The sequence below is a fragment of the Amphiura filiformis genome, chromosome 1 (assembly GCF_039555335.1).
Source record: "Amphiura filiformis chromosome 1, Afil_fr2py, whole genome shotgun sequence".
Taxonomy (NCBI): domain Eukaryota; kingdom Metazoa; phylum Echinodermata; class Ophiuroidea; order Amphilepidida; family Amphiuridae; genus Amphiura; species Amphiura filiformis.
In genome coordinates this window covers 7,159,221-7,172,442 of record NC_092628.1, presented here as the reverse complement: position 1 = coordinate 7,172,442, position 13,222 = coordinate 7,159,221, and the positions used below count along the sequence as shown (strand labels likewise).

The following is a 13,222-nucleotide window of genomic DNA, read 5'->3' as shown; positions in this document are numbered from 1 at the left end:
CTTTACCGCGGCCTGGCGAGTCAATGCGCCGCGCCTTGACACTGAAAAGTTTTGGCAACACTGAATGTAAATAAAAACAAGATGTCTGCGCCCACAACAAACATCATCGCTCGTTTGCCTCCTGTGAAATTTGCTTCAAAAGCAGATATTGCTGATGGCAAACAGCTCAAAAAGGAAACAGCTGATGAAGTTAACAGCGTGGAATCAAGCAGTGGTATTGTTGAAGTAAAACCAAAGGATAAAGTCACCTGCGTTCCATTCCTTGTGGAATTTCGTCGGCTCTTGCAAAATCCAAAATTCAAGTCTGTTGACGTCATCCCAGGTGTAAGTGTAGTTCACCACGTAAACTTTATGGCTCAAAATTCGGACCGCTCGCCAATAAGTTTACTGCTTTCTGTGTTTTGAAATTTGTTGACGTTTTAACGATCCCTGATTCCCGGTCGCTTATTTTCGCTGTGTCACGTCACATGCATGACGCTGGTGGGTACCAACCAAACTTCAGAAGAAAAAAAACCTCGATCGCCGATAACGATGTGATATAGGTAACCTAGGCAAACCTTAGTTAACACATTTACTAGTCAGCGAATTCGCCGAGACCGGGGCCCCAACACAATGCATATTTACATAGAAATTTGAATTTTTTTCGAGAATAGGTGGGTGAAAGAAACCTACATAAATATGTTTTCTATACTTCACTTGACCCAAATATGATTTTTTATGGTGATAGTCAAGTCGCACATGGAATTTTAGAGGGATTTTGATAGCAGTTCCATTAAAAAAAGCTGCCATCGCCATGAGACTAAGATCTAGAAACACCCCTAAATGCCGCTTTGGGGAATTTTGCTAGCTGAATCTTTTTGATGAAAGTCAATCTTTGACAAGATGTAACTTTGCTACGGAAAGTGCTATGAAAAAAAAAGGTTTTCAGTTTTGGCTTAGTTTACTCAAGGGCTTTAATTTGATATATAAAATGATGCAATTTGATGGCAAATTTGAATTCACCTAGGATACCTATGTGATATGGGACTTACATAGGATTACACAGAGAGATATTTTGCCAAAATTTGACCATTTCTATTTAGCTTGGCCCTACTTTGTCTGCGCTATATGAAAAAGGACAGTCTTAAGTAAGTAAATGTACAATGATTTTGACGTTTTGATGTTTTGGGAGACTGGGAGGGATCAGAACCAAAAGATGATGGAGCCTATTCTTGACTGTGTAATATTCCTTCACCACATTATCGTGCGGTAAGAGGCTTATACGATGGACAGATAGTATCAGTTTGTGAATGAGGACATCGTATAAGTTCCTTGTACTAGTGTAAGTGATACTATATTTATATAGAAAAGTTATTTAATTCGTGTACATCGTGGAACATTCAACTACGCTTGTTACTCTGCAACTAATCATGCTAAGGCCCTTCGCACTGGATTATTAGTTTCCTGTTTACCGCCCGCGTCCAAAATTGAAAATCTCAAAATAATTAATTATTTTATTTTTATTTCTAATTTTCTCCTTTTAAATAACTTTCAACTACTTCTACTTGCCATTTTCTGACTTTAATAATATCAACAATAATGATGATACAACTCCACCTTCACTTATTTATAAAATCAAATATTGTTGTGAAATAATTAAATGCCCGCTCTAGTCGAAACGAGTGAATAGTTGCTTGTAATAATAGTTCAAACTAAATAAAGAAAATAAAAGATAATTAATAATTAAAAGTCACCTCGTCCCTTTTTCAAAATCTTTAACAGGAAACTAATAATCAAGTGCGAAGTGCCTAATATACGAGTGTCATGAGCCTGCAACGGCAACGCTAGCTAGTAGTTCTTGACTCTACGCAGCCATATAATGATATATTATAATTTGCGAGATTATCTCTGCGTACAACAGCTTACTATTCGGCTTATAAGGCGGAAATTATGCCACAGCGCCCATGCAAAGAGTATGTACCATGATGTACACAAATTAAATAATTTTTCTATAATTATATAGTTATCAAACTGCAATATGGCTCTAGGAAAATAGGATGTAAAGATATAACTTTAGATAATCTTGCAATGGTTAAAATGTTAATGTTGAAATTTGGATGAAATTTATTTCGATGAGTCAACTAGTATCTTTTGAGCAAGATTTACCTCTTTTGGACAGTCTAAAATTTTGCTGAAGTCTGATTTTGGCAACTTTTTTGATGCAATCGTCTGTCGTGATCGACAACTTACTTCCAGGGTTCGCGTTTTAATGCGTCATTGCGTCCTGGACGCAAAATTTTGAAAATGGGTAAATATGGACGCACTGAATTTCTAAATCCAAGGAGGTTAAGGAGTCCAAAAAATCTCAACTGGACGCATCCAAATCGCAGCCGGATTTACTGTGTAGAAATAAAAAATCCTCCCATTTAACAATGTTAACTGTTTATCTACATAAATGTGTCATTAATTTTCAAAATCGCCACAAAAAGTCGTTGTTTTAGGAATATCCAAGGCTGGGCGCCGTCAATTTTCAGTTCATATCGTCACGGTCATTATTTTTCAACTTTCAGAAAGTCCGGCATTCTAGGCCCCAAATTGCATAATATGCACATCATTTTCCAAGCAACTGAACCCCTAAAATGGTGAATTATGGACTAATTTACTTCAATAATTGATATATCACACAGTAATACTGATTTGTGAAGTAGAATTTACAGTAAATTCAGATGTTTTGCCGTATCGCGAACTTTATGAGATCGAGTCCACCATCTTGGTTTTAAGATAAACAAAGATATACTGCCCTCTCCAGGCAGTATAAAATTAATTATTGACCACTGAGCCTCAGCAGGTGGTAGACATGGATAGATAATATAAAATGAAATAAAATAATTAAATTAAATTAGATTAAATTGGATTAGATTAAATTAAATTAAATTAAATTAAATTAAATTAAATTAAATTAAATTAAATTAAATTAAATTGTTAAAAAATTAACTTTTTTGGTATTTTTCAATTTTTTTTTTTTTTAAAGATTTTGGCGTTTTGGACCCTTTGTTTTTAGGTTTGGACGCCCTATTTTCAGACTAAAGGTGGGGTTAAGGGATCCAAATAGCTTCCACTGGACCCCCTGTTTTAACCAGGCACCGCTAACCCTGCTTACTTCTGAACTTCCATTGCGTTACACGGCGTCATGCTTCAGTGAATCCGACTAGATTTTGAATGCAATGGTCTCTAGCCTAGAATGTGAAGCTAATGGTAAGCAAATTCTTGGCTAGACTTCTCGAGCAAAGTAGAAGTTACTTACTTGATTGATTTTACCGTTAAATTATACTGATAAACTTAAAATTATAATTTCCTTGGCCGGGTGTTGGTTTTTCCGGAATTGAGTTCGCAGCTGGTTTCTGTCATTCATAAAAACCGCGAGCCAATTCATGAAATCCTACAGCCAAGAACCAAAAATGAATTTATGGTCTTAGTTTTGAAATATAACACCATTAAGTTACAAAATGAATAAAAACAACCTAAGATGTTCACTAATATATATTTACAGATTCCAAATGGTGAGTTATTCCATGCCGTGGTAGCCTTATATGATGTGTGCCTACCAGACATAACACCAGAGGTCTTATACGACACTGTAGCAGGGAAAGGAGCCAGGACTCTTATACTTGTCAGGGACCCAAAAGGTAATAAGTTACTGCAATTGGTCATTATTGGCATAAGATTCATCCTTGATCAGGATTTGAACCTGGGACCCAAAAAGTAAGAAGTGGTTAGTATGCTCTCGTATAAAAATTGCCCTGGACAAGGAACTTTTACTGCTAATTGTCTCATTGTAACCCGTATGGACTATTCCTAAAACTAATTCCTCCTGTTTAAATTTCTTCATTCCTTGACATTATACAGAAGTACTTCAGAGCTTCCAAAAGAAAACCAAGTCAGGTGAAAACTCTGCTGATGATTTGGACCAAAATTCCAGCGATGAAGGTGATGATCTAGACTCACCCAATGGATGCGGTGATGCTACTACCATTGAGCAGAAGAGTAATGATGATGAGGCGGGCTTGGATTCAGAAGGACTAGATGAGAATACACCACGCAATGAGGGGGTAGGAGTGAAAGTGAAATCAAGTGGTGATGAAACCAAAGGGATATTTGCTGATGTGTTTAGTGATACCGACAGTGAGGCCGGGTCACAAAGGTGAGATGGTTTGGTAAAATGGGCGATTCAGTTCAGGGTTTTAGCTAGGATTTGACAAGTGCCCGTCATTTTCACCATATCTGGAAGGTACTCTCAATGCTTCCTGATTGAAGCCAGACAAGAGGGGTAAACTACCTGTCCAAAATGTGACATTGAAAACATAACCAGACCTCTGCACCATCTGGGTAACAGTCAGTTCAAATATACTGCACCAAAAAGGTATCCTTAAACTTGGAAAAAATCCTAATTTCAAAACTAAACCATATTTTGGTAAACTTTTGATAGATACACTATCTAATCCTGCACATTATGACACCCCATTGAATCCAATGTGACCTCAAGAAGTAAAGTTACAAGCATTTGATGTAAAATAAATAAATTTACCCAAATATGGTTTAGTTTTAAATTTTTGGATTTATCAACCCGTTTTCATGGTTATGTATTGTTTCAGAACATGAAAGTATTGTAAATAAATACTGCACATTCAGTAATCCAAGAATCTCGCTCAACAAAAGAAGTGAGCTGATAAGCAAATGTCGTCATAGCCGTGTTAAGAAAAAGTAATGTTTCATATGGTATGTTTAGGCCTATTCATTATTTTCTCCATAACCTATTTCACCACATGCCGTTGTGCGTCATTCTGGCGCTAGGTGTGTTTTTCGACACCGCGTACATTGCGTGCACGCTTTATTTCGTTGCTAGGTTACGGAGTTTTTGAAAGGCCTTTGATCATCGTGTTTTTCATTTTTAATTTATTCACCTGAAGATCGCTTTGGCGTGAAACACAGTGTTGTGAAATGTATTAATATCTGTGTCTATATTTTTAAAATAGCTCTACCATTTATTGGTATCGAGCACTGTATAGCTGTCTGTGATACTTTTACTTCTTAATAAGCACATTCAGTTCTATACATTTCAAATGATTGATCCTTTAATTTTCTCAATTTTGAAAATGGTAGTTGGAATGGTACCAAAATGTTCAAACATCATTTACTCAGAAAGCAATTTTGCATATTAGATACTGTATCAAACCCATAACGACATATGTGATGTGAGAAAAATGAGTCGGATGTCAGAAATATTGATTTTGAGATGTAGACAATAATGCAACTTGCTTTGTATTTTATTGTTCTGAGCAGCACTAAAATGGCCATATCTATGGAAACGGAAGTCCTAATAATGATGGGTTTCAGCAAAATAAAGCTCTGAGAGTGGCTTATGTAATGAAATTGAGAACTAAATTTTGATTTTGATCAACATAAGGCTGGCATTTTCGAGCGGGCTAGCGGATACCCGCCGAGATTACATTACCCGGTAGGAAATACCCTCCCGGCACCAAATAAAAAAAAAAAAAAAAAAAATTTAAAGATATTTTGTATTTTAATATGAAAATTGATAATTTGTATTCATGTCATAGTCTATTAATGATTTCAAAATGCATTGAATTTGAATGCATTTTAAAATCATTAATAGAGTATGACATGAATACAAAGTATCAATTTTCATATTAAAATTACTAAACATCTTGAATTTTTTATATTTTTTTTTTAGGTTAACCATGAATGATCCTAGCATTTAGGTCTAGGTCCAGGGACACTACAAAACCGAAATTTCGGGTACCCGGTATACCCGCCCGAAATATGCGCCGGGTACCCGGGTACAAAATTACCCGAAAATGCCAGGCCTAGATCGACATCAGACCCATTTAGCTTCATCGCAGTATGTATATTTTTGTATACCATAAAAATAAAATGTACAATTTTCAAAACTACCTACAGTGATGAAGAAGAAGAGCAAGATTTCTCTGGAGGAACAGATGAATTTCTAAAAGCTGTTCAAGAAAGAAGAGAGAAGAGAAAGGCAGCTTTAAAGACTGGAGAAAGTCTACCACTATCAGTATCACTTGGTATTGAAGGTAGACTTGTTGCTTGTGCAACTTGGGAAAAATCATACATGTGAGTATTTTGATGTGTGTTGCTTAGAAATAAGCATCTACCAAAAAGTAATTACCGTCAATGTGAGATAATAACTCAATATGTATATGCATCAAAATTTTAAATTGAAATAGCGAAAGGAAACCCAGTTTTGTTTTGCAAATTTTGATGCCTCATATATGTCTTAATAGCCCAAAATTTGTTGCCATGGTGACTCTTTGAATGAAAAAAATGCCTATTCAAAAGTTGCACCTAAACCTATTGAAAATGTTGCTTTTTCGCTAGAGTGCCTGGTTGTCACTGGTCACCGCGGGTCACCCTTGACCAGTCATGAAGAGAATGTAATGGTACACTGACTTGAGCAGCTTTTTAGTGGATCTTTTGAAAATGCATCTTTTTCATTCAAGGAGTCACCATGGCTACATATTTTGAGCTATCCATGTAAATGAGGTATCAACATTTGTAGAATTAACCTGGGTTTGTTTTTGCTATTTCAGTTTTTACATTTGATGCATAGACTTTTATCTCATGATAAAGGGGGTAATTACTTTTTGGTAGATGTTTGCAATAATTTAGCATGTAAGATTGAAGATAATTACAGTTTTTGGCAGTTGTTTACATTTTGAGAGCATGCAGAGCGTAAACACGGAAGCGGGGTTCTGATTGGCTGATTTAATTGTCTGACAATCATAGCAACAGACCGATAATCTGATTGATCGATTGTGCATCAAAACGTTGGTCGGCGCCCTAAAAAGGGAACATAAAAGCTCTGTAATATGTCGCTCATTAACATTGTGCTCGCGTCAATATGAGCAAGGTACTGTCATTCTTCTCGGAAACCTAGTGTAGATACACCTTACCTATACATGCATGCATACAGCAATATTTATAAAGCACCTTTTAGCTGAGGACACAAGGCACTGAAAAGGAAAAGAGAGGAAAAAGGACATCAATCAGGTTTTGTGGACTTTTTTTGCAAGAAACAAAGCTGTTCTCATTTTCTGACCAAAAAAGGTAAGTTGTTCCATAAATGAGGGGCTGCTATGGAAATGTCCTATCACCTGCTGGAACATGAGACATGTGAACATGAACACATGCAGAGAAATGCTTTCTGGGTATGGAGAAGGGATAGCTGGGGTTGTTGAAGTTGACATGAGTGTATTTTTCACCCCGTACATGTGCATGATTTTTCTCGGGAGGGGGAAATCGCCCAAAAATTTTGTTTTGATATATTACTGGCCTTAATTTAAGAATTGCAAGACATATGGAAATATAGATATGATTATTTGTGTTCTTGTCTCATTTCCTATAAGAAAATTGTATTAATATTAAGTACACTGTAAAATGGCTAAAACTGGAAAAATGTGGCTCCCGAGTCCTGATGTCCCACTCACCTTAACCAGTCAATACTATTACTGAGCAGTCTGTGTTTTTTCTTTAAACCATAGATTTGTTTTCAAATCTTTCAAGCATTCATTTGATGGAATATTTCACATAATGTCTTGTTTTTTATTGCAGTCGTCCAGGAGAGAAGATTACTCAAATTGATTTGCTGGCTGTAAGGAAACGCTTCAGAAAATTAGGAATTGGCAAGCATCTGATTCAGGTTGGTTCATCTTTGATACATTTTTTGCATATATTTATATGATTTTTTTTCAAACATGAATTTTTGGCATAATTATAATGTTTACACATGTCCCAACTTATTTTTAAAGCCATACATTTCCATAAAAATAGATTTGTATTTCTTTTCCACAAACTGTTTTCAGATATGGCCCCTTATTTTGAGAAAATTGAAATTTAATTCCAACCGCTGTGTTGCCAATGCGTATCACTCCGTGGGTTGTGACTGAGGTAGATTCTGTTGATGTGTTGTGACCATCCCATACGTGCAGTGTTAACAACATCGCCTATGCGTTCAACGAATAAGTTTCTATGGTATGAACAAAGCAATGGACACATCGTTTTATTGCAAATATTTTAGTTTGTCACAAATACAGCACCTACATGTAAAGCCTTGATTTTTGCAGGGTAGTTTCTTAAAGTACATTACAATCATGTAAAAATCATAATTTTGACTGAACTTGAAGGCATCCTCCTCAGCAAATGTTATAATATGGCTTTAATTGGAATTTGCCAAATTTGTTGTGTCTATAAGACAATAGAGTAATTCTGACTGAAAATATCAGATTTGAAAATCTATCAATTGCACACAAATTAATACAAATCAGAGTATGCAAAATGGGCAAGTGGACTACGGAGTAGTCTACCCCTTTAAACTGTGTAAAATTAAGAATGGCATCTGATCTAATTATTGGTTGGTTGACTGATTTTATTACTCAACAGAATTTGAAAGACCCATCCTTAGTTGGTGTGTATGACTCCTTGGTGGTGTATGCTGACCATTCTGCAGTAGATTTCTTTGGTAATTTTGGCTTCAGTGATGACATAGTCCTCAACAGCAAATATTCTGAGATTGCAGATAACTGGACCAACTGTCAACTGATGTGTTACCTGCCTCCATTCACAGGTGAGTTGTTATTTCATCTCAAATACACACTCCCTCTGTGGAAGATGTAGCTGAAGTATTCCCCAGAAGGAGTATGGGTTTCAAATAGAATAGACAATTGAATAACTTCTATTTGAAATACTTACTCCCATGGGTAGTGCTAGGCTGCTCTTTGGGGTCCCGGACTCACCAAAATACAGTTCAGACCCCGTATATTTAAATTTTCTGACAGTTCAGGGTTCCCTACAGACCCCCAGTTTTTCAATCTAGCGCTACCGCACACATACTATTTATGCTGCATTTGTGCAACTCTGAATCACCAAACTTGTGGAAGATTTATGTAAAGCCCTATACAGGGGGGGGGGGGGTATGGGTTTCAAAATAATTAACCGCAGCCAATTCTATTTGAAAAACATACTCCATCTGTGCAAGATTTTTCTTAACTCTTCTACAGGAATGGGACAGATTTCAAATAGAATAGCCGATCACACTGACATATAGGGTTGTACTGCTTCACATACTACAGGCTCCTCATAGTCATACAAATCGGTCCTACATTAGGCCAAATTAAATAAAAAGATGAAACATGGCAGGTGAAATTCAATCACCATATTTTAATCACACTCTAATAGTTCATATTACACAGACGCCCATAATACTAGTACTACCTCCTCTTGTTACTGTAATCATTTTCCTATGTCAGTGTTAATAAAAGCATGTAATTGTCACAGTTTTTCTAGCTCTTGTCTTTCAATTGATATCAGTTACACTATACTTTTTTATCCAAAACTTTTGCACAACCTATAAATCTAGCATGTATATGCAACACCCCCTCAAATTATAGACAGCAAACGAATTAAGGTACTGTATTCATTTCAATAAGCGCCCATACCCCAATAAGGGCCCACCCAGGTTATTTTCAATTTGCCCAAGGGTACCATTAGTGTTGATGAAGTGATTTATGGACGTTGATACAGTGAAATAGCTGGAGGATTAGAAGTCCTGTGTAAACGTGCAATACATTTTCTGCATCAGAAAAGCTACTAGAACGTCTCAGGACCCTTTTATAACGTACATAGATTCATCTCTAATGAACTTATTCCAAGCCTTTAATTTTTGTGAGTAGATTGTCATAAAACATGCCAAATATGCATGTTTTTTACTCTTTTTTCAAGAAATTATTAAAATAGTGAACTTTTCTTTTATCTCCAATTAGTACTAAATAAATGATTACCCCAAGACAGAGAAATTGAAAACACTCGGACGCAAAATTTGCATGCATGTTGGCAATCAGACACGACAACCATTTATTGACTTTTGTTTAAGACCCGCACCAGTACCTACAACAAATAAACAAACAAACAAACAAACAAATTCTCAGCCGTATAATTGCCAAATATATAATAGGAGATTCTCTAATCGAGCGAATTACCCAACCCAAGACTCTAGCGAAACAACGACCAAAGGCGCAGAAAATCTCAGCCGTATAATTGCCAAATATATAATAGGAGATTCTCTAATCGAGCGAATTACCCAACCCAAGACTCTAGCGAAACAACGACCAAAGGCGCAGAAAATCTCGTTTTCGCAAAACCAAATGTGATCCAAACTTGCACTCTGGTGGCCGCCACCCGAGGCTAAATTCTGAGCGTTTGACCCCGAACCCGTGGATTATTCATCAAATATCATGGCTGGAAACTCAACAATAAATTATGGTACTGGTGCATACAGATCCCACGCTCCCAAGTGGAATTCCTGAGACTCTTCAACAGGTGGTCTACCTGAAGTTACAAGGGATCAAGTCTTAATGTTAGCATTCTATGACATATACATATATCATAATAAATAAATACAGAAAAGATAATTCAAAACCCAGCATTATTTTTTTTTGCTTACTGTGTGAAGTCTTTGACCTTATAAAAGACTACTTTACTGTTTTTGATGACACCGGACCTGTGCCTGCATGTAACAATACGATTGTCAATTCCTGTACATATATATAGTTTTGACGACTTACTTTCCCTCTTGAACTATCATTCTAAAAAGTTTGATACAGAACAATTATATAAATTTTATTTAGCAACATATTGAACACATGATCTAATTAAACAGTGTACATTGTAAATATGAAGATCTGAGAAAGGGAAATTAATTGCAAGTCACATGTAATTTTAATGATCGGCGTCAACTCTTTATTCCTCCCTTCTTATCTACAGGGAGCATAATTCTTGATTTTTCTTTTAAACTTACAGACAGTTAAATGCTTTAATTAGCTATTATTTAACACACTACCATGTAGTAGATAAAATATATCTGTATTTATACAGGTCATTATCTCATTACTGTCACACATAATTATATTTTACTTCCTTCTCACATGTCCACACAGGGCGCGGTGTGTGGGATGATTTTTGTTGTTGTCGTGTCCAATACAAAACCAACAGTGAATAAAACCACCTAATCACGCCCGAAACCCGCTGGCGGTAAATCCCATTGGTTCCCGGTCGAGCCAAACAATACAAATTTATCTGCATGACAATGATTGACATCTGACCCGGTAAACAATAACATGGATTGGTCCATTTCTCAGCAGGTAAATTGAGTTTAACTTGTTGCACTGTGTTAAACTTTATTACCCCAAGACAGAGAAATTGAAAACACTCGGACGCAAAATTTGCATGCATGTTGGCAATCAGACACGACAACCATTTATTGACTTTTGTTTAAGACCCGCACCAGTACCTACAACAAATAAACAAACAAACAAACAAACAAATTCTCAGCCGTATAATTGCGAAATATATAATAGTACACTCCCCAACCGAGCGCAGAACCCAACCCATCACGCCAGCGAGACAGCGACCAAAGGCGCAGAAAATCTCAGCCATTATAATTGCCAAATATATAATAGGAGATTCTCTAATCGAGCGAATTACCCAACCCAAGACTCTAGCGAAACAACGACCAAAGGCGCAGAAAATCTCGTCTTAGCAAAACCAAATGTGATCCAAACTTGCACTCTGGTGGCCGCCACCGAGGCTAAATTCTGAGCGTTTGACCCCGAACCCGTGGATTATTCATCAAATATCATGGCTGGAAACTCAACAATAAATTATGGTACTGGTGCATACAGATCCCACGCTCCCAAGTGGAATTCCTGAGACTCTTCAACAGGTGGTCTACCTGAAGTTACAAGGATCAAGTCTTAATGTTAGCATTCTATGACATATACATATATCATAATAAATAAATACAGAAAAGATAATTCAAAACCCCACACAAGGGACTTATTTTATAAGGAACTTGGTTAATTCCCCCCCCCCCCCTTTAACTTGTTTGTTCACTTTGCTGCACGGATATCATTACCTAAACCTCCTCTATCGCTCCTGGATGATACACAATGGAATGAGGCACATATTTAAAAGTTGACTAGCGCATTTGAGAGCGTCTGTTTGAAAACCAGAAACTACATGGTGATATATCTGCCTATGTTTGATAATGCTACTGATAACTAAATGGAACCTCAATGAAGGATTTTATTGTTGGCACATTGAAATATAAATCACAGTTTGGCTCTGTGCCACTAATTGCTGATTAGCATAAAACAGCACTATAATTTCTTTGCTGGATATTGACTGTAATCCATATAATTCTCCACAATAACACTACTAAATTATGCTGGCTCTATATGCCGTAAGATACATTGTATCGTCACAATAGGATATTGAAAGAAATCAACGCGATAACTAGCCGACTCTTAACCTCACAAAAAAAAACTAGAAAAAATGAGGGCATAGTACTTGGCCCCAGAGTCTAGCTACCCCATGCCAACCTGGAGTTGATTCCTACTTCCCTTTAACAGACTTAATCAAACAAATACAAGCACGATTTCTAATGTGCAACAGAATATATGTGTTGTTGAGATATAAACCGCACCTGACGTGATGTACTCAACCACTTCTACCCTCGTATAGTCATACTATTACGTAACGCAAAGCACATCAATATAATATCAGAGGGCTCACCACTGTATAAATTGTTTCTTGTACAATTTTACTTACAATGTAATCAATTTTTTAAAAATCCAGATATTAGTGATATTCCAAGTCCCATGAGATTCATTTGTCCAATGGAAATTTCCCATGTTGTCCCCTAAAGTTTTCGTCCAACTCTGCGAAATTGTATAAAATTTTTGTATATGTTGTCCACTACCAATGCGAAGTTGGATGAATTTACGACTCTTAAGTTAATTCTTCTTTCTTCAAATATATGAAGATGTTGATTTGATCTTTTTGATGATCAACATCACAATGGTTAACTTTCTTTCATACTTTTAGTTACCAATTGAAAATTCTGTTCGTCTATCTCGGGCAGAAATCGAGTTATTCTGTTGTGTAGTGAAAATAGGCCTTGTGATCCGAGTAGGGCACCTTGCACTGGCCAGTACACTTACGCACAACCGCACATACAGAACCCAGTGATTGGGTTGTTTAATTCCATTTTGCGTCAGAAATATTGGACCAATGTGGCTAACAGCATTCTGCCTGATGTCTTGCTTTATTTTATTCTATTTCAGCACTCTCGATGTACATGCAACCC

The 13,222-nt window shown here is 36.5% G+C and overlaps 1 protein-coding gene across 1 annotated transcript in view; it reads left to right on the top strand.

The window, feature by feature from the left end:
* The first annotated feature begins 81 nt into the window (after nucleotides 1-81).
* Nucleotides 82-13,222, top strand: part of LOC140155140 (uncharacterized) — a 31,611-nt gene continuing 18,470 nt past the window's right edge. Inside the window, exons 1-6 of the mRNA XM_072177862.1 lie at nucleotides 82-324; nucleotides 3,530-3,665; nucleotides 3,886-4,180; nucleotides 5,959-6,135; nucleotides 7,633-7,720; nucleotides 8,461-8,644. Coding sequence (XP_072033963.1) covers nucleotides 82-324; nucleotides 3,530-3,665; nucleotides 3,886-4,180; nucleotides 5,959-6,135; nucleotides 7,633-7,720; nucleotides 8,461-8,644 — 1,123 coding nt within the window. The remainder of the gene's footprint in view (nucleotides 325-3,529; nucleotides 3,666-3,885; nucleotides 4,181-5,958; nucleotides 6,136-7,632; nucleotides 7,721-8,460; nucleotides 8,645-13,222) is intronic.